The sequence below is a fragment of the Ixodes scapularis genome, unplaced genomic scaffold, assembly GCF_016920785.2.
Source record: "Ixodes scapularis isolate PalLabHiFi unplaced genomic scaffold, ASM1692078v2 PGA_scaffold11__112_contigs__length_91849675, whole genome shotgun sequence".
NCBI classification, from domain to species: domain Eukaryota; kingdom Metazoa; phylum Arthropoda; class Arachnida; order Ixodida; family Ixodidae; genus Ixodes; species Ixodes scapularis.
In genome coordinates, this window is record NW_024609837.1 from 6,663,390 (window position 1) to 6,689,841 (window position 26,452).

The 26,452-nt window shown below is 42.4% G+C and overlaps 1 protein-coding gene across 1 annotated transcript in view; it reads right to left on the reverse strand.

Annotated features, from left to right (window-relative positions):
- The window catches only part of LOC8027301 (pro-interleukin-16), a 107,077-nt gene extending 82,235 nt beyond the window's left edge, over positions 1-24,842 (reverse strand). Inside the window, exons 1-2 of the mRNA XM_040216581.3 lie at positions 24,471-24,842; positions 6,640-6,847 (exon numbers count right to left, since the gene is read on the reverse strand). Of these exons, the coding sequence (XP_040072515.3) occupies positions 6,640-6,847; positions 24,471-24,842 (580 nt within the window). The remainder of the gene's footprint in view (positions 1-6,639; positions 6,848-24,470) is intronic.
- Positions 24,843-26,452: the final 1,610 nt, after the last annotated feature.

Below are 26,452 nucleotides of genomic sequence, written 5' to 3' on the forward strand. Positions count from 1 at the left end.
ATACTGTGGTGCAAGTTTTTTTTTTTTTTTTCCGCGAACAAATTTTTTTTTTGACTGCCTCCTTCGTACACGTATACTGTTTTTGGAGAGTAGAAAAATGCGTCACTTTTATAGTCTATTTTTTTTTATAATGTTCTCTATATATCCATTTTCGCTTTGGAGATTTGGTGCAAAAAGACATCCAAGCAGTAGCCAAAGTGCGTAGCATTAGCTGTTACCTCGATGCCAGTGTACCTCGCGGTTTATCATTCGCGTGTTTTTTGGCGCGCGCTCCTGGCATTAGATACGAGGGATGTTTCTCCATTCCAAAACAGGCAAACATTGTGGTACTCTGTCCTTTATCTTAGGGTTCCGATGTATCCAAGTCACGTGTATTTTCGATGGCATTATTCCATGCAGGTTAGTACATACGTTACATCAAGTATCGCTTTCCAGAAAAAAAATGCGCGTAGGAGTATCGGTATCGGAGATATATTTTTAAACTATCGCGGCGTTTTGAAACCTCATATTTCCCAAAAGTCGCCCTTATTTTCGTGATTGCATTTGATTTAAATCTTCTTCTGAAGAGGCCAGACAGTTTAACGTGTTAAGTAGTATTCTATGTTGATCTACCTATGCTGCTGCTGTGTTGTACTTTTTTATGCATATGCAGGGTAAGGTACCAGGGGGCTTCGTCAAACTGTTACAGCTTTTTCTTCTTGTTTCCGCCATCCGCGTCTTTCGAATGCCAAATAACGATGATTATTATTGAGTAATAAGCACTGGCTGCTTAAGAAGCGAAGGGCATGGAAAGTCCCAATCATCTTATTTTGCCCCATAGCCACTGAGGTTGCGACCTTAAGAACGAATAAGGACGAATCACAGAAGATTAGCATTATAAGCCACATCCTTCTGTTATTTAACTCTCCGTGACTATAGCATCTTTATCGGAAATAAATTATGAGCCTGCGCACGTGCGTCTAAAACACAGTGAACGAATATCGGTATCGAAGTAGCGTTTAACAAGTACTTTGTAAATTTTGTTAAAGAAAATACTGAGTCAAATGCTTACAAGTACATCAGTGTTCGAAATAATCAATCTTTGTTTCTTACGCCTGTTACTAATTCTGAAGTAATATCTGTCTCTGATGCTTTAAAAAATAGTAAAAGTTGAGACTTCGATAGATAACAGATCACGCCACTTAAATATGCAATTGATCTTATTTCTCCTGTTTGACACACTTCTTTAATGTATGTTTGCTAGACGGCGTGTTTCCTAAACAAATGCAGCTGTCTAAAGTGATCGTCCCTTATAAAAAAGATAATAAAAACGACTTGGGTAATTACCGACGTGTTTCAATACTTTCTGTGTTTTCTAAAGGCCTAGAAAAAAATTATACTTCAACGGTTAACAGCATTTGTTGATAACCATACCATTTTAAGTCCATCGCTATTTGGGTTTCGAAAACAACGATCTACAGAACTCACACTTTTTGCGCAACAATAAGAACCTATTCTTAAAATATTTGAAAAAAGAGAATTTGGTTTATTCATTAACCTTACCAAAGCATTCGACTATTCTAGATCATGATTTATTATTAAAAAATTAGACATGTATAAATTTCGCAGGCCAACTTTGGAACTTTAAAAATTAGACATGTATAAATTTCGTGGGCCAACTACCAACTTTTACAATCAAATTTATCCTCCCGTAAACAGTATGTTAATATAAATAAACATTTATTTGAAATCGAACCGGTTGAATCAGGCGTTCCTCAAAAAAGTATTCTCGGGCCTTTTTTGCTCAACATTTATACGAATGACATATTAAATAAACGCCATCAATATACTTTGCTATTTATGCTGATGACTCAAGCCTATTTTTTAACGGTGATAACGCCTCGGATCTTATAGATGATGCGAATGAAACACTGAAAAAGCTTCATATTTTTAGTGAAGATAATTCTTTAAGAATAAACGCGAATAAAACGAAGGCAGTTCTGTTCCGACCAAAAAAAATAGGCGTGTCCATATTACCAAGGTCATTTTTTTAATTCTTCTTAATTGAAATATTTCCAAGTTTAAAACCTTGCCGTTTTTCAAGAAAACATATCATGGGATGACCATAATAATTATAATATATATAAATTATCTAGTATAGTCGGTATTGTATATCGTCATAACACATCTTACCACTCAAAACAAAGTTAAATTTATATAAATCATTATTCTATTCATAGTTGAATCATGGTTATCTCATATGGGGAAGCGCTACATATACCAACCTCGAGCAAATATTTATGTTGTAAAAACACATACTTAGAAATATATGTAATGTTGACATTGCATATTCAATTAGTGATCTTTTCGGTCAACTTGGTGTCATAAATTATTGATTTATACAAATATCGTTTCCGCGCAAAATATTTTATATTAAAAAAAAAAAAAAATCTACCCGAGCGTCAGTTCGAAAACCTAACGAACCTAAAAAAAAAAAAAAAAAAACATATACATATTCAAATTGAACTAAAGCCCCGAGAAAAACACTTTTCAAGAACTAATCACGGCAATCAACGTATATACTTTACCAACTAGGCTTAATCAGCTGACTAGGCAAGATATAGATATCAGCAGTATATCGGTGAGCATTCTATGGAAATATTTTATTTCAAACCTTACTATCAACAATGAGCGCTGATTGTGTTGAGCTCAGTTAGAATGCACTGCATGCCTTAGGTGTGTGTCTGTGTGTGTTGATTCAACGTGTTATGGCTTTGTAAAACGCTGTTTCTTTTGTGCGATGATTTTCATTCATGTCATGAATTTGTAACATTTCATTGTATAAATCCTTTGGTGCGTGCTTTGCGACCACTTGTTTGGGGTGGCTAAGGGGCCAGTCGAGCTGTTTTTTCAACTTTTTTCCCTGGTCAACTTTCAACGTTTTGTTGAAAAAATAAAGGAATTATTATTATTATTACTATTATTATTATTATTATTAACTATCTGGTCCACAGCAGGGCGTCCCGAAGTAAACACAAACAAAATTTGGTCAGTAAAGTTGCATCGACGCACTATTCTCAGTCACGTGTCAAGAAAGTCCAGGCTATGCGAACGTGACCCAAAACAAGAACAATCGCAAGCTAACGTGGCCCAAAAATCATCGGTGTACAAGAGCGCGCGCTAATAAAGGCGAGGTAATTCGAGTAAATAAAAAGGCGCTCATCTGTTGCTACGCTAGTCCTACTCTATAGCAGACCAAACAGTCATCTATTTTCGTAACATGTCGCTAAAAAAGTATTACGCAATTATTCCAGCAATAACAGCTTTTGTGTTTCCGGCAATTCATGCTGCACGAGGCATGCCGTCCAGAAAAAAAAAAGATATATATATATATATATACAGATATCCTGCCATATCTAACGATACTGTGATTTGTTAATTCCCTCGCGTAAAACGCGTTTTTTTTTTGTTTTTTTTTTTGTTTTTGTTAACATTGAATAAATGGATAGATTCGGCTAACCCCCCCCCCCCCCCCCCCCCCCCAAAAGAAAACGCAGTGCCTTAAACTATTTTTTTTAAAAACATTGACAAAAGGCAAAAAAAAACTTCCCTCTTTTTTTTATTGCTGTCCCTATATATATATATATATATATTTAAATTAAAATATAAAAACCCACAAGCGGGGATTCCTTTCGAATAGCCTTCACAAAGTTTCGAATTAATCCACATAAAAAAAAAAGCTGACACCGAAGCCGATTATCTGCGTGCCGAGAGGATTACCCCCCAACCCAACTGCAACCTTTACATTTATAACACAGGCCGTAAAAACCCGAGTACTCGATGACAAAATATAACTAAAAGAAAGAACCCAGAAAATTCCGCAAAGTATTTTTTTCCTGCTGGATGTCCGCCTCTGCACGCATTAGAGGATGTGAGCGACCAGAGATAGCGTGTGCCTGGCCAGGCGTGCCTCTTTTCCTCCCCGAAATGGCTGCAAACAGCGGCAAAACACGGACATCTCCCGACGCCAAGTTGCTCCTGCCTATTGTCAAACTATAGCACAGCTGCAGGAAGCCTGAACCGGCGAGGAAATAACCTACGCAACGCAACCCCTTAAAAGAGAAAAGAAATATCTTGACCCATCAGAGACCTAAATCACTTCTCCGAGGTCTCTACACTGCAAGCAGCGCGTTATATACAGCACGAGCTAACGGCATGGAACAAATATTTATGGCTCTGAGAAATCACGAGTGCGGTGGAAGAGCGGAAAGGTAGTGCTTGACAGGTGACATTTTTTTTTTTTTTTAAACCGCCAGATTGGCAGCATTCCGGAACATTAGAGTTTGAACTTTCGGACCCCCCATGTCGACAAAATGGCGGCTCATCTTGTAACACAATTCGTAACGACGACAAGTTTTTGTATAGTCTGTTGCAACGCAAGGTTTGTGGAAGAAGCTCCGTCTCCAGAGCAGCCTTCCGTCGTGCTCTGACAGCGCGGGGTCATCAGACGCCGAAGTGCCATTGAAGGCAGAAAGCTCGCGCTGGAGGCATACCTTCAACTATAGATCTCCCATGTTGCGCAGGACTATAGATATTTTTTTTTTTTCGTATTATTTTGTTTGTGTTTGCAGATTCGTTTGTGTCTTGTGGAGTGCTTTATGCAGAACGCAAATTCATCTGCTTCTTGCATAGGGGTTGCAATGATGTCAGAATGCCGAGTTCTTATTGGCTGGTTGAAAAACAAATAGGGGGTAGACCTCAAGGCATCCAGCATTGAGGTCTACCCACTATCGTTCCAATAAAAGCTAATCAGAACTCGGTGTCGTTCTGACGTCACTGCAACCCCTGTGGAAGAAGCAGACGACTCGTCCTCCCAATAAACAAGCCTCACGGCGTGCAACTGTAATGCATCGTACAATAAACAAAAAACAAAAAAAGAAAGAAAAGTGAACGTTGTCGCTTATTAAACTAAATATGCATCTTAAAAAGGCTAAAATAGATGCCATTTGAGGTTTGTGTACTATTTTTTACAACCCGATGGTATGGGAGAGTGTGGATCAATAAGATGGCAACCATGTAAACACCGGTACTTGTCCTGGAACTAGTTCATCAAAAACTCGAAAGCGAAGGTGACGAACAAGTTCATGAATCAGTTATTTCCTTTCTCAGGACGGAAGCTGTTTTACTGAAATTTTTATAAGGTTCGAGCTTCACCTGACCGAATTATATTCTCTGATTAAAATCTGTCACACGAAAGGGTAGCTTATATCAGCTCGGGCACTTTGAACGGTACATTTCAAAGCTGCCCTACAGGAGATCGCGTCAACATTGTTATCCTCTTAAAAATTGACCGAAACTCGATTTTTCCTTTTTTTTTTTTTTCAAGATAGCCGCATCGTTTCGCAATGTTTTGGCTCTCTGGGAAATCGCCCTTTCTTGTGAAAGACTAGCGACTCCGATAACTTGCAAGCTATACTGTGCGAAAATGTTTTCCGTTAAATGTCCGTTTGATAAAACAAAATGTGATAGGTATGACTCATAGGAGAATTCGCAGTGCTGTGACAGAACGCTCAGCAGATACGCACACAGTACTTAAATCACAGGGAAAACGTACATCCTGTGAAACTCTCTTGAACTGATCTAAACGTATCATGCAGCTCCGACATTCACGCAGGGGGCGACAACGTTTCACATTTCGTGCAACACAACAGACAGGTGTCACAGAACTGAACGATGCCTCTCTGCGGCTCGCCATCTGGTTGTCTTGACGACCACATTCCTCGCGTGTGCAAGTTGCTACATGTGTCGGAACGAAGGGAGAGGAAACGCGGGCGACATGAAATGTCATGTCTATACAGATCTTCCCGGTCGTACGCTGCATCGACGTTATTTGAGACGTTATGGTTTAGGCTTCGTTAATTCCAAAACTTTCGCTGCCTATACTCTAAGTATGTCTACTGGCCTGCGAATGACTGGGCAGAACCAATCGCTTTAATCTACGGAAGAAGCTTAGCGCATAACGTAGGCTGAAACTCTCAGTAGACCTAAGCAAAACTAGTCCGATTTGACACTATAAACTTGATGCTTCACGTGCTCACGTGAACTCACGTCACAACTCACATCACAACTTAGACTACATTTTTAGGGTCTAAACTTGTTATAAGTCTCGTGATTTGCACAGCTCTTTCCGTAGATCTGCAGCGATTGGCTTTTCCACGAGACTTGTGGGAACGCAGAAACCCCAGACTCAGGTGCGAATGCAGACAAACGTTTTCTCAGACTCACGACGTGTTTTTACATGTCGTAAGTGTTGCTCTTGCATGTTTATATTAAAAAAAGACGGATTTTCTTGTTATATTATACGTATAGGAGCAAACACACAACACAGATTCCCGTAAACAGCGCCAACCAAGTTTGATCCACAGATTGAAAAAAAAAAAAAAAAAAAAAAAAACTCAAAAATAAAAAGATCGGCCATTGAACTGACGAAAAACACTTTTTTTTGGCGGAGAAACCATGTCCAGTAGACAAAACAAACCAAAAACAAGATGAAAAATCGAATGAAATTTCCTGAGAAGCCTATACACGTACACGCGGAGGCAATCAAGAATAATAATATTAAAAAAAGAAAAAGAAATGTAAAGGGAAGGCAGCACCAACCTGCGGATACGGTACGATCGAACCGACGACTCGGCGCGTATTTTTCTGCCCCGGCCGTGGCGACGTCGGCGGTGCGCCGATACGTGTTCGGAATTCCCGAGCGGTCAGCACAGGCGAAGAAGGTGCGTCGAGAGAGCAGCGGCGGACGGGCGCACGATAAAAAAAAAAGAAGGGTGGTTATCCGTACCGAAGCCGCACAGAGCGAGAGCTACGCCGTCTGAGCGGCAGGCAGCACACTGCTGTGCCTGCCGGCGGCGCGGACTTGGAGCTCCACAGCGCCGCCCGCCTGCTGCGGCGACGTGGGCGGACGCGGTCACGTGGTGGTCCCTTTCCCCACGCCTCCTCTCTCACGTAAAGTCCTCTCAGCCTGGCGGGTGCCGACAGCTCTTTAGAGAAAATATTTTGTGCTTTCCCCGCGGAGCACGTGGTGGCGGGAACGATACATGGGCTGGCCAAGCTAGTTCTTCTATTGGAATTCAATTGCATTGCGAATTACTGTGCTACGTACTCTTTAAAACTAATTGAATTACATTGTTTCTAGGAACTGAATGTAAGTAATTGCCTTTTAGCGTTTATTTGCTTTTTGTCTTCTGAAAAGTAAATAAATTACATAAATTCCTTTGCTGTATATTCTTGATGCGAACTAAATTTTTAAACAAATCACTTTTCTAGAAATATTTGAATGGTAATCCATTTTACATTAAAGGTTGCTTTCCTTGATATCGAAAGTAACTCATTTACATTAAAGTTACATTAGGTTCTTAAGCGCCTAATGAAAAAAAAACTAAATTACACAAACACTTTGCCATGTATTATTAAAAGAAATTAATTTACATTAAAAATTTATTTCTCAGGTAATTTTGAAGAGAAACTAAATTGCAAGTTAATTTTCTACGTATTCGTGAAAAAGAACTAAATTACATTGCAAAGTACTGTCCTAGTTATTATTGTGAAGTAACAACTTTGCATTAGAAATACTTTTTTAATGTATACTTAACACTTGAAAGCTAATCACTTTACACATGACTTTTTGGCATTCTTGAAAAGAACTAACTTATGTTAAAGGTCATTTTCCTAATTCACCGAAAAGCAACCAAATTTACTACAAATTACTTTCGTGTGTCTTCTTAAGAAGTGCCTAATTTACATTTCAAATTGCTATACTATGCTATCTTTAAAAGCAACTAAATGGCATTGCACATTACTTAGGTATTTGTGAGAAATAACTTAAGTACATTACAAACTACTGTCCTTTGCATTCTTGAAAAAAAAATACATAACATACTTTCTTACTTATGAGTGAAAAGAAACTATATTACTTTACACATACTTTCCTATGTACCTTAAGAAGCAAATTTACATGCAAATCATTTTGCTGTGTATTCTTGAAAAGTAACTAGATTGTCCATCAAAGTGCTTTCTGAAGTATTCTATAAAGATAACTAAATTGCATTACATATTTACTTTCGTAGGCATTCATGAATTTTAACTAAGTCATATCACAAATTATCTTCCTATGTATTTTAAAGAAAACAAGTGCATTACAAAATAATTTCATACGCATTCTTGAAAAATAACTATATTACACTATAAATTGCTTTCCTGTCTATTCATGAGAAGCAAATAGTTTTACATTACGAATCCTTTCCCGGGTATTTCTGGAAAGCAATTTAAATTATATTGCATATAACTTTTCTAAGCATCCTTGCAAAGCGATTTAACTGCATTTCAAATTATCACAAACCAAAAGTAATGCAACTACAGTTACATTTATTCTGGAAATTAAAAACTAAATTTAAACAATTAACTTGCTCTGACTTCGCACATCAGAATGCCAGGTCTATGGCTCGTTTATAACTATGTGAACAGTAGAAGACATAAGCTCATGATTCGAGGAAGCTAAGATGTTGATGCCATATCGAGGTTCCAGCGTGATTGTATCGTTCCCATGGTAGAAAATAAATATCAAGATGTTTTAAATCCGGTTGGCTCTACTATGATGATTTAAATCAAACTTTTTTCCGCAAAAATAACCCAAAAAATTTTTTTTGCTATTATTTACTGCTTCTCTATAACTTGATGCTTCGATGTTTTGATGATTTGTATATAAATAAAAAAAACATCATGGAAGGAAGATTTATATGAGGCTGAAGACGAGTACAATGAAGCCTTCTGAGCAAATTGGAACGAGGTTTCTTTCTACACTCCACATCGTTCATCAGTTCCGTCGTCCTCTTGCAAGTAAATCTGAACGCGAATAAAGAAAGTAATAAAGCCCGTTCACGATGTACAAAGAAATCACGCTGTATTTTTCTAATGACGTGGAGTTTAAACAATAAAGAGTTAGTAATTAAAATGTGCTTTAAATTTACAGATATTATTCCGTATTGTTTCAGTGATCCAACGGATAGATCAATCTATCTGCCGTGGAATCACTATCTTATAGCTACAGTGTTTTAAATAAAACTGATTCGATTTTAAACAAATGAGCCTGATTCAATAATGAAATAACAATCGTGATTTGTTTCCATCCCGATCTTTTCCCATCTGCATGAGTTCGGTAAAAGGCAATTTTCCCTACCTCTCCATATTTTTTCGAGGTGATCTGGAATAAGGATTCTCCAACTTATCAGCACCCTTTTAATGTCTCACTCCAAACTCAAACTTTTTCTTCTCTTCCCCCGAAAATTGTTCACAGTATTTAGTAATCAATGAATTCTCTGAATACTCCAAACTTTACTAGGTATTTCATGAATTACATTGGACTTATCATCGCGTGGGGTAATTATTTATATTTTTTTCTAAATTATCAACTCCGTAATATATGGCAAGCCTAGTTACCAGAAAATAAGTAATTTTACAACTGTGAAGTCATTACTGTAGTGTCACTACCAACCCCTGCGTCCCAATCACTGCTTTCTACAAAGTACACCCGTGAGCGATATGAAGGTGAACAGTCCTCTTCTTGTTTTTGGCGCTCCTGCAAGTTTTGGAACAAGCTCTGTTTCAGAAGAGGGCTAGAACGCAAAGTTTACACCCCAAGCCACGTAACACTTGAGACGTTGAGAGTTAATATAGCTTTAGGGAGCCGTAAAACAGGCAAGATACCATGTAAGGTGTTCACCTTCATATTGCCGGCGGGTGTACGTCCAGCGATTGCGAAGCCTTTTCTCGCCAAGCAACGGGGAAGTTTCTCCGCTAAATTTAGCGAGTAATACTCTCCACTAAACTTAGCGGAAATATTCTTCACGCTGTATCTAACCAAATGCATAGACCCTGCACGAAGAAACAAAAACACACTCGGGGAATTTTGCTGAAAAACTTCGCCAATAATGGCTGCCGTCATAAACAGTTACGAACCTAAAAATAGGACATACGCCATATGATACTCAAGATGACGAAATAACGTGGAACGTCAAGCTGCGGTGTCACCTCGTCGCTTTTCGGTGAAACCGCTTTTCCGGCATCGTCATTCGTTGAGAATTTGCAGGGAGTGGCACAATCCGAATGGGAGGAAAAGTTCACGGACGATCATAAATAAGGAAGGGTGCACGAAACGCAGCTTTGGGAAAAAAAAAAACATATAATAGAAATGGTCCCGAACCATTAGCCAGTGTTATCTGTGCCTTAATTTTTTTCAATAATTAATTTATTATCTTTTAAGGGCCAGGGCATTGCATGAGGAGGCGTGATGAAGTTTTTGCGAACGGATTTTTTAAAACCCACCTTTATTTTTATCGGAGAAAAAAAAAAGAGGTTGAGACGGTGCCTTTTGTCATTCTGCTTTTTTCTCTTCTCCTCTGGATTCTTCTTCATATTCACCCACTCTCAGCTCGTCTAAAAAATACATAGTACTGACTATACAACTTTGCAAGTTGTATTGTGTTGTTTATGTTCAACTCCAAGAACAATAGAGGTGGGTTTAAAAAATCAGTCCATAAAACTGCCACTAACTTCTAGCCAGTATGTTCTTTGCGCGTAAAATAAGGTGAATACAGACATATGCGCCATCATTTCATCACTTGCTATTCAGCATTAACCTTTATAGTTGTTCTAAATACCATGATTGCATTGTTAGATGCAATAAATACGAGGTTTGAGTTTAAATACGCTTAAAAAAATGACGTACAAAAAGAGGCATTGTTTTTTTTTACGTTGTTTCATTTCTCAGTATAAAGTTATTGATAGATTAAAAATCAGAGGGCGGGGCTTCCCATCTTCTCACTCGCTAATTCGCTCATCGGCATTTATGTGGGCTGGGGTTCTCATTGGCTGCGAAGGGATAAGAAGAGCCTCAATACTCGCCATGCCTGCTTTTCTTAAATTGTCAGCGACCGTAGTATGGATATCTGTAACCATAGTTAGCATCTTCATAATCCGTCGGTGGGCATAAAAAAAATTTCATCGTGGCATTATGCTTTTTTGTTGTTGTTAATGGAGAGCAGCGTATTTGTTAGAAACGTATTGCGAAAAATTGCGAGAGTGGCACGAGGACAAAGGAAAGACATGCATGGGAAAAGTACTGACTAGAAAGTGGAATCTTATTGGACCAGAAAACACGAAATTGACGCTGATGCTCGCGCAGGCGCTGGCACTACCGTAAAGGCTTCAGACACTTTTCTCTCTTCGCCTCAAATGCCAACTCATAAAAAAAAAAAAAAAATCATCTCGCTATCTGTTAGCGTTGGGATGGTTAAATTACTCACGTTGATTTTTTTTTCTCGTTATATGGTAGGTTTTTATTATCTCCCGCGACAATTGTTCCTTGTGTTGAAACAACACTGCAGTGTCGGTAAAACGTGGTTCCCACCCGCAATCCCGGCGATGCACATCGCTATAAGTGCGTGTACGCGAGTCGTTTCCACTCCTACCAATTCGCCTAAGTGTCCATTCTAACATGTTAGAAACTGTTTAACACCAAACAGGTCGCTACTGGCTGGGACATACCTGCAGCGTGCAACGTCGTGAGAAGCCATATTGAAAGTCATCTGCCTTTTATTTTTACGGGTTTCTCGTTTCACAGTTTTTTATGTTTTTTTTTCTCAAGTTTTATTAAAAAACCTTTAATTCAAAAGCAATATACGAATGATGCGCAAATTTTAGCCTGCTGTATCTTAAATTATTTCAATGCTGATCTCGACTTCTCTCTATTTCATCATTGCCTGTTTCTTTGTTCTTTCCTTTTAAGTGTTTATTTTCCGTGCTTTGATTTTTGTCGCTATGTGCTGAGTACGATTAGGTGATTTCTGCGTAGCTCACCCTTCCCAAAACGGGTTGCACGACCATAGGCTTCTGTAAGAGGTATTAAAAAAAAACTTTTCAATTAACATGTCGTTTATTTTTGTAATTTTTGTTTTAGTGTGTTTATTCTGCCAAACATCTTCGTCGAAAATAATTTCAATTTTCGTGCAACATTGCGACTAGACTACTTCTAGAACCCGCTGGCTTTTTATAGACCCACATTTGTAGTCATTGAAATGAAATACGTGTAAAAATAATCATATTAATAATAATAATTATTATTATTATTGAGGTGCTAGTTCTGGGCTAGTTTTATCTTTGTATTCTTTGGCATCTTGTGTCAATTTTACTCTAACTTTGTACCTAGACAGACACAGACACATATGTTTTTTTTTTATTAGGATGTCATCGCACAAGCCTTCATTGGCTTTGATGTGCCCGTATTCACCTGCTACTCCTGTAGTCTGGATGAGTAAATAATAATATTAATGTTTATATTATTATTTATTTATTAGCTATTCTTTATTATTATTAAAAAACATATATGTCGCCTCTCAGAATGGCGACGTTCTACTATTTCGCAGAAAACGAACAAGCTAGTTTCCTTGTCAGAAAGCGCTGCACCAAAGAAAAAAAAAAAACGACAAATATATATATATATATAAAGCCTTAACACAGAAAATGACTGTTACGGCGCTTTGTAGCAAACAAGGTTCCCTTTTCTTTTTTTTTTTTTTTTTGTTCTTCTCCGCAAGCCATAAACGACGGCCATTCTTCCTCGCATTGCCACATTTTGCACGGCAGTCAATCGTTTTGGCGCGCAGAAAAAAAAAAAAAATTATACGTGTAAATCAGCTATCATAAAAGAATGGCGAGCGCGTCTTACCATATTTCCGACACCGAGCAGTTGAACAAAAACGAAAGAGCAAAGAGCAAATCGAACGCCATCTTTTCAACAAGTCGTCGTCCAACGGGCGCACAAGAATTCATCGACGAATACACACGAACACAAAAACGGAACGGGGCTACAGCAGTTACACACAACCGAAGCAATAAAAGCCCCCCCCCCCCCCCCTTTCCAAACTACAACAAAACCAGATAAATAAAAGTAAATAAAAAGTCCACACAAGAGTGACAAGGACATGCAGGCGTGCGAGGTAACGTCGTCTGGTGTTCGGGTACCGTGCCAAAAAAGAAAGACAAAATACAAAATGGCTGTTCCGCAAGACACCGGCAAGACCGCTTAACACCGACGCGAACAGACCGAATCCCCGAGAGTCGTTATCGCAATGGTCTTCCTTAAAGTACCCCGCATCGAGAATAAACGACGTAAGGTTACATAACGACCATCAGCCCAACGGCGTCGTCAGCCGCAGCCACGCAGCAAAGAACAAAGCAGCGCTCAAGACACCCTCTGGACACAGAGCAAGTGACCCGCTGCAGACGTCCATGATGTAAGACCGACGCCATTTCAAGGGGTCCTTCTATTGTATTCACTCTAGGGACTTCTATAAGGCACTATGCAGATTTTCTGGCGCAGGTGTGTGCGTGTGATGTGACCTTCGCAGACAATGACGTGCCGAGAGGAGAGGATACTATAGCCGTGGCTTCGGTGCCTCCGGAAGCTTCAGGAAGCGCCGAGTTCGCGGTATGCTCTGAAGTGTCGCATTGTACGCTGGAAAACGCTTTCGAATGGAACACCGTATAGCTTTGGGACTCCCGCTCTGGATTTAGCTTGTGGTCTGGGTTGGAGCCGATTGTGAAGGGTTGGCTTTAATGTCCTCTCCCACCACGAGGAGTCTGGAGTGCATTCCGGCATCGAGGTCAGCCCTCCTCGAATTCTTCCGAGCGTGATCTTAACTGGTTATCTGTCCTTGGACGAGTGGGTAACATGTCGTCACGTTATAGCAGCATCGCGGACGCAGACATCGAAAGAGGCTTTCGTGAAGGAATGTTTATAGATTTGCATGCCATTTTGTATGGCGCTCTATTTTTAGATTATCATAAGAAAAGCCCTTACCCCAAAGTAGTAAAAAGAAACATTTGTTTAGGAAATTACGCCATTTTCTTTGTAGACCAGACACACATAAAACTAAAACAAAAAAGACTGCCATACTCATATATTTGCAACTTTCAGCTGATAGTAATACCGCAGTGTGAGAATCGCGCTCCCTAGCTCCTGGATGATAAACATCGCAATGAAGATGAACACGTACACCTTTTTGACGTGAAAGATACGAAGTAAGAACCTTATATCGCTCGTATAGTTAACAAAACTAGGATTACTTACGCGTCACAGATCCTACCTCCTCTTGCTTTGCTAAGACAATCCTCCAGACGACAGCCATTTTAATGCGCCTCCTATTAGCGGCGAGATGTTTCGGTGGCGCCCTCGTTTGGTTACTTTTCGTGACGTCATTACCTTGTGAACAGCAAGTTCAATGATGTTTGTAATGAGCAGGTGGAAGCCTGAGACGCCCTCAAAGCAACACTGCCAATGCCGTCAAAATTGAAGTTCTTCCATTCCTCTTATTTCCGTCGATGAGACATCCTTTGCTGACGTCATAGTCAGCATTCGGCCAATTGTGGTGGGCCGACCACAGCAACGCTTTCGATCGCTCACGTCGCCAATTGGTCGTGAAGGTAGCGAATATCATTAAGAATCTGAAGACGCAGCGGGACACAACAATATATTTTACCTTTGCCCATTTCATGACGCCATTAAGTGGCATTCTGAGGGTCACCTCAAAACATCAGCCACATTTAACATCTTGAAACAGTGCGACTACAAGCAGACTAAGAGTGAGAATGCTGTCGTCCAGTCTCTCTCTTTGTCCGTGTATAACAGCCCACGCTACGAGGTAATGAACCATCAAACAGCGTCAAAAGCGTTAGTTACCATTCCTTCTTTGTTTATAATTGGTTCTGCGATAATAAAACACGCACAGAAAGACGGCGAACACCATGATGTTCGTCTTTCTGAAGCCGTCTGATTGGTCCTATCAGCTCGTAGCGCAGACTGCGTTTGATCTTAAGATGAAACTAGGTATAGTCGCGCTTTTTCAAGATGTATACGTACTAACTCGCTCAGTTATTCGTTCTGTTAAGGTTTGGCAAACCGTTCGATTAGGCTGGACACTTGTATCAATATATGCGGTACATACTCGTTCCAGCTATATGTGGCTCATTTTTAAATGATTTATGAACTTCAATAAACGTACCTTTATTAATTTAAGCGCTTTCAAAACGTGAAGTGCTCGCTCCAATCAACGAGAAACGCCCGTCCGTCCACGCCGCAATTTTAAACACATTCCGAGAGCTACGACAAAACACCAGCAAAGATCTTCCGATTAGGATGGGCGCTCAAAATTTAATGGGTATCAAGATATACAGCAGTGCTCGTGCTATGCGCCGGATGGAGTTCAGTTGAAGCACGCCGCGGAGGAAGCCTGCACGCTCCAGCGATTGGCGGCTTGATGCCGCATTCTGCATACTCAATAGGACGGTCACCGGTTCGCCAAATCGCCAAACATAGCCAAGCACAACGCCCTCACGTTGGGGAGATCAACTCTCGCAGCGCGCCGGATATCTCCGAGATCGTAACCGGGCGCACGCGGCGGAAGACCACAAGGGACCATAGGCACGCAGAGTGCCATCAAGACACGCTGCTGGGAGTGAGAACGTTAACCCGGTCGTTACGAAAGTTCCACGGTAAAAGAAGAAAAAAAGATGGCCTCTTCCTCCGATGCCGCACTTCTGCATTCCTGCAGACGGACCGCGAGGCCAAGGCGACACGTCCGCTCTGATCCGTGAAGGCAGACCAAGTCGCCCAGAACCGCGACCAGGCGAACGGGGGAGGGCGTACAAAGAGACGGAGAGCAAAGACACTGGTCGTCGCACATCGACAAGACGGGGGAGGCTGCAGCAATCGTCTGTATATGTAAGGGTGCTCATTAACCCCTGAAGGAGGCAACATCCCAGGTAGCACGCCATAAGAAGCGTCTAACTTGGCACAAGTTTCGCAATCCTGAGGGCCTAACTTGCGCCTAATACGGTTTTGCTCCAAGACGTTAGTCAATGCCAGAGTGATTTTCTTTGGCGTTTGTATTGCTTTTTTTTTTTTTGTCTCACCAGATAATTGCTGCCAGGCTTGAGCCAAAGATGACACGTATGAGCCGAAGAACCAGCCTTAACTTGGCACTTGTTGGGCGATCATAGGCTCAAAGGTGCGAGATGACAGCCAAACTGACAGAAGCCCAAAATTGCCACTTGTTTTGGCGAATTAGGGTCGAGATACCCAGAAAGGTAGCAATTTGGGCCAGTTGGTTCATGATCACCTAAACAAGCGCCAAAAAAACACAAGGACGAGAAAGTAAAAAAACAAAAAACAAAAAAAATCACAAGGACGAGGAAGTGCTTTTGTCTGTCTACTTCCTCGTTCTTGTTTGTTTTGTTTTTTTGCGCTTGTTTAAGTGATTGAGATACCCAGACTCCGGTTACACAAGGTCGAGTTTGGCTCTACCTTGGCTCCTTCGGACTTTTTAAGGCCCTACATTTTCAGACGAAAAACAAATGTTGGCCCCAAGAATTGCGCTACCTGGATAGAACTTCGGAAAATGAGCTATTGGGGTCTCCCTGCCATATATATTTGCCTAAGGTCTTACATAAGAGAACAATTGCCCTCAAAGGTACCATGAAGTGTGCTTCATGCTACTTTTGATGTCGATGGCTATCTTTAGTCCTCAAAAGTACAATCAAAAGTACCATGAAGTATGCGTCATAACACCATTGATTGCAAAAAAAAAAAATTACAGAATTACTCAAATAGAAGGATCCATAAGATTGCCAGAAAGACCTGTGACGATAGAACCAGGATCGCTCTTTCACCTACAGAAACAATGTCCCAGGAAAACATACAAAATACGAAACAAAAAAAAAACAATTTGGAAGAAAATTATATTTTATAAATGACGCTTCACAAGGGAGTGTATTTCTTAGGGAGAAAAAAAAAACCTTCAAAATAATAATTCTGAAAACAAATTTCGCTGGGGATATGTGTTGACCGGAATGTACAAGAATAAACAGAACGTTCTTCGGCCGTTTTGAAGTCGAAGGTGTGAGACTTCCAAATAGCTACAAAAAGATGAAAACCGGTGTTGTATAGAGTAAATTGGGGGGGGGGGGGGGGGGCAGTTTAGACATGACCAAGACAGACCAAGGGAGAAGTCAAAACCCTCGCTAAGATAGAGGCCAATCATGTAGAGTACCAAGAAAGCATATAACCATAGAAACGAGCCGTAAGTAGAGCTAGGTGAACCAAAAGGGCCAAACTAAACCAGGCGCTCTTAAGGGCTAGCTCGTAAATTTTTTCCGGTTCTCCAATCCTTTTAAGTAGCCGATCTCAAATTCCCATCACGTCGAGATAGGGCTCGGCCACCCGAACCAGGCCGGCCAGTGTACACAAGCGGGTCTTTGACATGCGGCCGTGTGGGAGTCTCGAACGACAAGCCACGCGACTTGGTCTCCAAGCTTTTAAAAAAAGAAAAGGTGCCCCAGCATAAATAAGAGATTGGGCTGTGTCGCTCAACCCGTAACAAGTTTGCCGACCCGACCGACCCGGCTCCATGGAAAGACTGGAGTGGGACGGGGAGCATTTGCGACGCCTGGGACATGTTGGCTCTGACTCGCCGAGTATTCTGCGGGAAAGCTGCGGCATAGTCATTTTGTATAGACCAACGCGCTGTCTTGTCTATAAACAAGCCCGCACTTCCCCACATCAAGTGGGAACACTGCGCGTACGCAGAGACCAAATGATCTGTGGATATTCGCCGTGCCTATGGGAGCACCACCGCGTGGGGTGACGTGAGACCCGCGTCTATATTGCTCACGGACAAGCAGAACAGATCGTAAACTTGTTTTTATTCTTTAAGGTGAAACTAAATATACGAATCTTCGCTTTTCGAATGTCCTTGAGATTAGTCAAGCCCCAGCTCGAGTTCCTTTTGTGCTGAATCGAGAGAACAGCGAGGACAAAGGAAAAGCAGAGACGCTGACAGCACCGCGCTCACGACCGACACGCTCGCCCTTCAAATGCTTTGGCGGATTAACACTAATCCATAATGATCTCCTCGTTCACGTTTAACAGCAACCTGGACACAGTATCAAAAGCCCGTAGCTGCCTGGAAGCCTAACAACCTTGACACAAACACATTGTTTGCAAACAATATGCTCAGATCATGATATCCCTTGTCAAAAACTAATTCGCTAGACTGCGTTTTACCTTGCGATGGACCGCAGCAAACGCAAAGAGCCAACCAGAGCCAATCCACAGCTTGGAAGATGCCACAAGCACTTAGGAAAGGGTGGAGCGACGCGGGAAGAGCCAAGTAACGTGACGCACTCACTCGCGCACGTAGCTCGTAGAGTTTTCTCCGGGCCAGCGTATAAGGCACAGCGGTGTATATATATTACGCTCAATTTTTTACTTTATGAAAGAAAAGCTTTACCTCGGAAAGTACATGTAAAGCATATTTTGAGTTTACTCATCGTATAATAAAATGTGCTTTCCTTGAGTTTACTTTAGGGACAAACCACTCCATTAAAATTGGAAGGTGCTCTAGTAGTATATTAAAAGATCATATACTTCAGGCACTGAAAGTAAATTCCACTGTACTCGGAACACATTTCAAGTAACTGCCTGCCCCTTCTCCGTAAAAATGTACAATTAGTATCCCCTTAGTGTAATGTTTTTACCGAGAAACCCGCTCTCCCAAGAGTGAACCATCTGCTCATGCTCCATTTCACAGCCTTAATGCCGGCAACATTAGTATAGCCATGACGTCATGAACACGAGTTGATTCGTAGCCGTGACGCCAGCAGCATGAGTCGATACATAGCCGTGACGTCAGCAACACGAGTCGGTACATAACCATGGCCTCAGTAACATAGTTGGTTTATAGCCATGACATCAACATGGGATGATTAATAGCCACGAAATAAGCAACGTGAGTAGGTTCATAGTCGCGACGTCAGCAATATATGAGTTGGTTGGTACCCGTGACGTCCGCAACTTAAGTTGGTTTATAGACATGACGTCAATAACACGAGTTGGTTTGTAGCCGTGACTTCAGCGACATGTGTTGGGTCGTAGTCATGACGTCAGCAGCATGATTCGGTACATGGCCGTGACGTCAGCAACGTGAGTCGGTACATAGCCATGACATCATCAACATGAGCTGGTATGTAGCCATGACGTCAACATGAGTTGGTTAATAGTCATGAAACCAACAACACGAGTTGGTTTATATCCGCGACGTCAGCAACACAATTTGGTTAGTAGCCGTGACGCTACCAACATAAGCTAATTGGTAGCCGCAACGCCAGCAACACGCGTTGGTTCATAGGCGCGACAGCAGTAACGTGAGTTGACTCATAGCCATGACGTCAGCAAGATAAGTTGGTTTATAGCCGTGACGTCAGCTGCATTTGCTGGGTTATACGCCGTGGCAAAAGATCAACGCTCCCGGGGGATCTTTTGGTTCGTGTGTGTTTTCTTTGCCGCCGAAAGAGAAGGCCTCTCGAAAAGAGCCGAGGGCCCACAACGGGGACAACTAGATCAGGTCACGTGGAGTGACCTTCACATTTCCATAATAATAGACTCCGACGCAACGGCGAGTCCGCTCCGCCGTCCCAGCGTGGCGGCGACCGTACTGCCCCGCTGTGTGTTCGATTACCGGGTGCCACGTCCCTTAATGCGACCCCGGCCGTCCTTCCCGTCAAAGGTCGCCCGCTCTCTCGCTCGGCGTCGTATCGTAATGAGCGACCATTCGCTCGGGAAACTGGTCAGGAGGGACATCACGTTGCTTGGTCACTTCCTGGTGGTCGTCGCCGAGACGGCGTCACGATACGACCACGGTCCTTATAGATAGACTACTTACTGGTCTGGAAACTTCGGAGGGTTTCCGCCCTAATGCGAAGCGCAAGTTCGTCTGCTTCTTTTGCAGGGGTTTTGGTGACGTCAGAACGATGCCGAGCTCTGATTGGCTCTGATTGAAGGATAGTGGGTAGATCTCAAGGCAGCTTGCGTTGAGTTCTAAGGACCGTGCTACGACGAACCCCTCGCGGATTCCAGATGCGAGCCCTGTTTTGTGGGTAACCGTTTTGGTGTTAGACGCAGAGAAGCTCGAGTCAACGTATTAGTGTACTGCAATGTATTAAGGTGGCGATGCAAGCGAGTTGGTTCATGACTTCGGAAATTGGAAACAGCGCGCAAAAAGACGAAGACGACGAGAGAAGAGCACAGGACAAGCGCTGTCCTGTGCTCTTCTCTCGTCGTCTTCGTCTTTTTGCGCGCTGTTTCCAATTTCCGAACTGCAATGTAAGAGCAAAAAACAAAAAGTAGGAGTGAGCTAAAGTAGGCGTGATGGTAGGAGTAAGCTAAATTAATTTACCTGACGCTGCACGAAGCTCACCTTCATTTTCTGCACTAACCTGCATCAGCGGACATAAAAATAAATAAAAAAGCGTCGACGTTATGTTCGTGCAAACTGTTTTGCGCTGCGCTCTGCACGAGACGTACCGTAAATAGCTTTTTACATTATGAGAATCAGCTCAAAACAAAATTTACAGTGGCTGGAGAATGTCTTTTTCAGCAACTCTTGGCACGGCCGATTGCGCATACGTGCCTGCGACACGAACGCGCCGCACGGTATATATATTTAGAACGCCACTCCATCTAACCACCTCTCGCCCGCGCCGTTTCCGATAACAAGAAAAAACATATTGATGAATGATCGAGCGCGCAACTTTGGGCCAGAAATTCCGAAGCCCACACTGCCCCCTTCGAAAACCCAAAGCTCCCGCAGTATAAGCGAGTGTCTAACTCTAAGGATCCTTGAAACCACCGGTTTTTTTTTCTTCTTTCTTGGAACGAGTACATACATACACGCGCCCGCAGAGGAACTACGCCTATTCGGGTGCTAGATTGCTTTGAGATAGTATGTGCCGAGCGACCAAACTTCGGTAATATAGAGAGAAGGCTCGTAATACCGTGGGTAGTGCGGAGCGTAGACTTTCCGCTTCGAGTTCCCCCCAGCAAAACCAGACATTTAACGGTGCTTTTCTCTTTTCCTTCCCCAGTGAAGGCCTTATTGGGATGCCTTTCTTTATCTAGACCGCGCGGCAACGGCCCTCGAGCTGGTTTGTAGCAGAGGGGGCGAATGCCTAGGTAAATGCAAATAGTGTTTGTCTTCGACCTTCTGCGCTGGTTAAATATAGAATACCCTTCCTTCCCTGTGCTCAGATATGTCCACAGTAGCTGGCCCTTTTTTTATCAGTTCGAACGAAATCCGTCAGGATTTCCTGGCGCGCGATGTTGCGCTCGAGATGGCATATCGGAACCGGCTAATGACCCGCAGGTTTTCAGTCCTATATTCTCGGCCTTATCGCGGCTAAATATTCACATTAATTGTTGCATTTAAGTTAACGGAACCTCTTGTATATCTCATGTGCTTCCCGAATCACTGGAAAGGGGGGATCGGCGGCCAAGTATGTTGACGCAACACCACCCCGAACAAACAAAGTTTGTGCACTCCAATATCATTCCAGTGAGATGGAGCATATGAACAGAGATCAGACACAGATTGAGCAGGGCCAATCACCGCGTCGAAGGATGCTCGGCATCGGACTCGGGTACAAGTGCTGAGTCGGTGACATCCAAATGTGATGACGTTCCATGGAGGACCAGGAGGATGTACGCACGCCTACGCTGGGTGGTGTTGGTTCAGGACTCGCAACTCGTACAACGTGGATCAGAAGCTGGCTCTACAGAACGTAGGAATCTCCGGGTTTAATCCCCACCCTTGCCCGTTTCGATCTAGATGAGTGTCATACCGGTGTGCGGTTGTGTATCACTACTACGCGATGCACTTAAAGACACTTTCTCATCTACAGCGGAGACACCAAACGTCTTTGGGACTGACTAACTTTATGTCTAAAACAAACATCACACCTTAAAGCTAGAACCACAGATCGTTAGGTATTGTTTAATGAGTTCAGACAATGAAATGGACAAATGCTATCGTGATGTTTGTTATGGAGATTCAGTGGCACAAATGTCTCGACTCATTTTGCCTTTGAGGTTGCATGGTCAATGAATCATGGTTCTGCTGGCCTACCTAATTGGCTGAACGTACGTTTTAAATAATGGCCACTTATTGGTTCTCGGAGTGCATTGCGGTGCACTTCCATATGCCCACGTTGGAGAGGCATAAAGAGGCTCATATGTCAAAGTACTTATATAAGAGCCAAAGAAAGCGGAAATGTTACATACGCATAGTTGTTTATAAACCCAAAACTAAATTTTATGTCCGGGAGTAGATGGCAATGTTGTACGGGGATGCATTTTCAGGGGCTAAGCGAAAATCCGACGAAGTACCGCTGCATTTAAAGTGAGCAGCATTTGACGTCGGGAAAGAATACAAGCGTTAAGGAGAGGCCAAGAATAATTGCGAAGTTTGGTCAAGTTCATTGGTGCCAGTATAACACAGAACCAATCGACGATTCTTTCGGACCATGAGAGAAGCAAGGGAACATCACACCTATCAATGAGCCTTTGTGATGTAATGATAAGAAAGGAGTCTGAAGGGCTCCAAAGATCAGATACGGCTATTTTCGACAGCCTGTGAAGAAGATAAAAGTATACTGCTAGTTTTGTTTCAATGGTTTAGAACGGAGCCAATGAGCGTACAAACACTCACTATTTTACCTCCGAAAATCTTGACGTATGCAGACCTTATGCAAACCTTAAGCAATTTATCTACTCGGCTTTATAGTGCCGTTACGTACGTATTCTTTGGAAAAAGACGGATTTTGTTTTATTCATTTACACTGGAGTAAACCAGTACTGTACAGGTAATAAGGAAGTAAAATCTGCTTCACATTGGCTTGAAGAACACAACAGGCGCAGTCAGTCAAACGTTGGCGTTTTGTCACCTGGACGCAATTTGTAGATAACGTGACCTATTTATAATATTGTTTAAAGTGTATATTTCCAGCTCAGGCTCTTTTTGTTTATGAAGCTTGCGCAACCCTATTGCAAAACTGTCTATGGGGCCCATCAGGATTTCTAAAATGTTTCGACGTACCCTTGAAATTTTCTGAGGAATTTGAGATATTCGTCGAAGTGTTTTAAAGGGCCTGACGTACCATTCAAGATTTTTTAAAAGGTACAGCTTTTTTAGATGCTGATGGAGTCTGTCCTAATCTTTTCCGTGCAAGCACGACACCCATCAAAATCGTTTTAGCGGCCGGGTCTGTGGGAAAGATCACGTGACCCTTTAAGATATATGCGTCGGGGAGGCCGCTTGGATGGTCTGTATCGGGCGGCCGCAAAAAGCGGACGCTCCATGTGGGCTTCACGTTCAGTCCGTGGGAGCTTTCTAGAGCAGCTCGGTGTGCGGATCAAGGAAAAGGTCCATCAGTGCCCTGTTTCTTGCGCAGAGATGCTCATCCACCGAGCGAAAAAGACACTGGAGACGCCACCGCAACTGCACTAGGGGCAACATCGTGACCGTGCTCAGGATTTATCAGCGGCGGCGCACTTTGTTTTCGCAAAACATGCTCCGGGCAGTGTTTATTTGTGCGTGGCTGCACCTGCTCGATTGCGTTGGTTGAACTACCGTATATCTCGGGAATTTACCCAGCGGCATTTTGAGTACATCGAAGTACATTTTTCGCGACAAAGAACCGGATTGTTTCTATTTAACTTCATCTCTTTTGTCTACAGCCGCTCGCGCCCGGGTTTGAGTACACGTTGGTTCTTGTCGTCGTTTCGAGTAACAATATGCATGCAAACACTTAATGTTTAAAATAAACTTCCAATAACGTTTTGAACTGCATTTTTGTTGTATTGTTTACATTCATTCGGGTGTCTAAATGGTCGAAGGGCTGAGGTGGTCTGTAATCCTGAAGGGTCTGAAGGGGTCTGAAGGGCTGAAAGGTTTTGAAGCGCTGAAGGGGTTTGAAGGGCTAAAAGTGTCCCATTACACATAAGTGCTGAAGTGTTAGTTTCAATAGGGAAGGAGGGCTCTGGGTTCTTCAAACACTCCAACGAAACGCCACCTGGTGTTCTTAATTTCTTTGACTAAATATTCACAAGTGATTGCGGGTGGACTACCGGTACTGCGTTGCTCTACACTTGGAGCAGAGATCAGTGACCTTATTTTCTTCAGTTTGGTCAGTTGAAAACAATAAAAATCGCTCACAAATGGATTGCAATATTATACGTGAAAAATGTGGATGCTTTGTTAACACAAGGAGGGCATGGCAATATGAGTGCAGAACCATTTGAATACTTATTGGCCAGAGTAATTCAACAAAATACTGATTGGTGATCGAAGTACACAGAGACACAGTACGCATGTAGGCACTTTCGAGTGTACATGATCGTGGATTGTACGCTGAGTAGCGTCGCTCAACTTCACTCAGTTGGGTAAGGCTATGACAGAAATGTCGATATCTTTTCTAGCGCGTTTCGTACGTCAGTACCAGATTTTTCCTTGTTATTTCCATGATGCATGTCGCCAACATGCCGACGAAATCATACCTGAGACGTCGTCTCCAGCCTCCCGAGGCACCGGCGATTCTGAAGAAGACAGGTCACCTAGTTCGGACCTGTCGCTTTCAAGGTGACTGGTCTCGGTGGACAGTTCACTGGTGGCCGAGCTTGTCTCTTCCTCCGGGATGGTGTCCATGTCGTTGAGACCCAGAAGATCACATTCGTCTCGCGAGGCGTCGCAAAGGTCGACCCGTTTGCCGTTCCTGTCCAGAAAGGTCCCGGATGACACACCGGAAGGACCGTTCAGGAGGCCGGAAGGATCGTCCAGGAGACCGGGATGTTCTTCCAGAAGACCGGAAGGATCATCTGGAGCACTGAAAGGATCGTCCAGCAGACGGGCCTCCATGACGATATCTTCCGTAGCACTCGCTACGGAGCCGTCTGAAAAAAAAAGAAGGAAGAAAATTGCAAGCGGTTAGTACCCTTTCTTCACGCAAGATAAAGAAAAAAAAAACGAAAACACAGCACTGACATTCTGATCACCACACAAACTCAATTTGTATTGCGCTTTTCCTACGCGATTATTTTTCAAGAATCCATTAGTCAGTCAAACAATCTGTTCAACCAGGCATTCGGCTATAGCAGATTGTGCATAACGATCTGTGAATCATTTTGGAGATGAAAACCAGTTGCGCTTTTTATCCCTTCAGCTTATCATTGACAGAGAACGTAAGACCGCTTCATACTCTGCCCTTGAGATCAGCTGAAATGTATTCTGGATGTCTCTGGGTTAGAGGGCAGCGCTTTCTTTTGAGTCAAGGAGGCAGGACCTAAACGGTCACCGAAAATGTTCAAAAGTGGTAGTCCTGATTATCTCAGCAAGTATATGCTCCTCTTTGTTTGTCGATTATTCCTTGTGGTTCTCCTCGCAGTCCTTTCTTGCTGGTACAGCTGATGCTGGGGAGGCAGCCACACTACTCATACTGATAGACAAGGCCTGCTACTTCAAGCAAAAATGCGTAAACAGTGATGCAATATGCGCAAACTCAGAAGCGAAGTGCGCAAACAAAATAACATAGCACGCCAGAACACAGAGAGTTGAACTGTTTATATACTGTATAGCCATAGATTGGGGGAGGGGGGGGGGGAGGCGGAGGCAAATTAAGAATTTCTTAAACAAATGAACTATAGTAAACCATACGTTAATGTATCCGCGAGACTATTCCAAAATACGACTATGCACCGAAAAAAAAAGGTTGTAAATTTCTAAACGGTTAATTTAAAATAGTCGGAATACTTTTTTCCACTGATGCAGATGTCAGGTGCATGAGGTACCTGCGAAATATATTTAATGTGTTCTGCATCGCAGCCCCCGTTAACGACAAAATGTAAGACTGTTAGCCGGCCACTCGATAGTACTGTTGTACTCCTGAAAGAGAAAGATTCGATACCTAAAGTCGTGCAGGGGTCAATAAAAAAACAAAGCAATATTCACTCGTTCGATCGTACTTGTTCAAAAGAAATTGGATAGCTTTAGCTGAGTTAAGCTGATTACCATAACCCTTTATATTAGGATCTGAACAACAGATATATATTAGAAAATAGGCATAATCCGGTTTTAGAGGAAGTTTCACAAGATGGGGGGGGGGGGGGGGGGGGGGGCAAACCAGAACAATAACGCGGGTTGACGTCCTCGTATTTATTTTAATAAACTCCCTCACTAGAAGAGTTTATTTCACCTTTATGGTGTAACAGGTCAAGGCTCCATTGACGTACCCTAATGTATTTGAAGAGCGCCAGATACAATTTGGTTATTAGGCTCGCGCACTTTGAGGTTGGTGTACAAAAAAAAAAAAAAGCGAATATATATGAACCGGGCGCTATTTCTTTTTACAATTACCGCGTCAAAATCTCTCTATGATTTCTTTTCTATAAACTTGGCCAAAAAATCGTACTTCCCAACAGCTCAAAAAAGGTAGGGCGTAGCGGTTTCTGAGCATCTCATTATACCTTGAG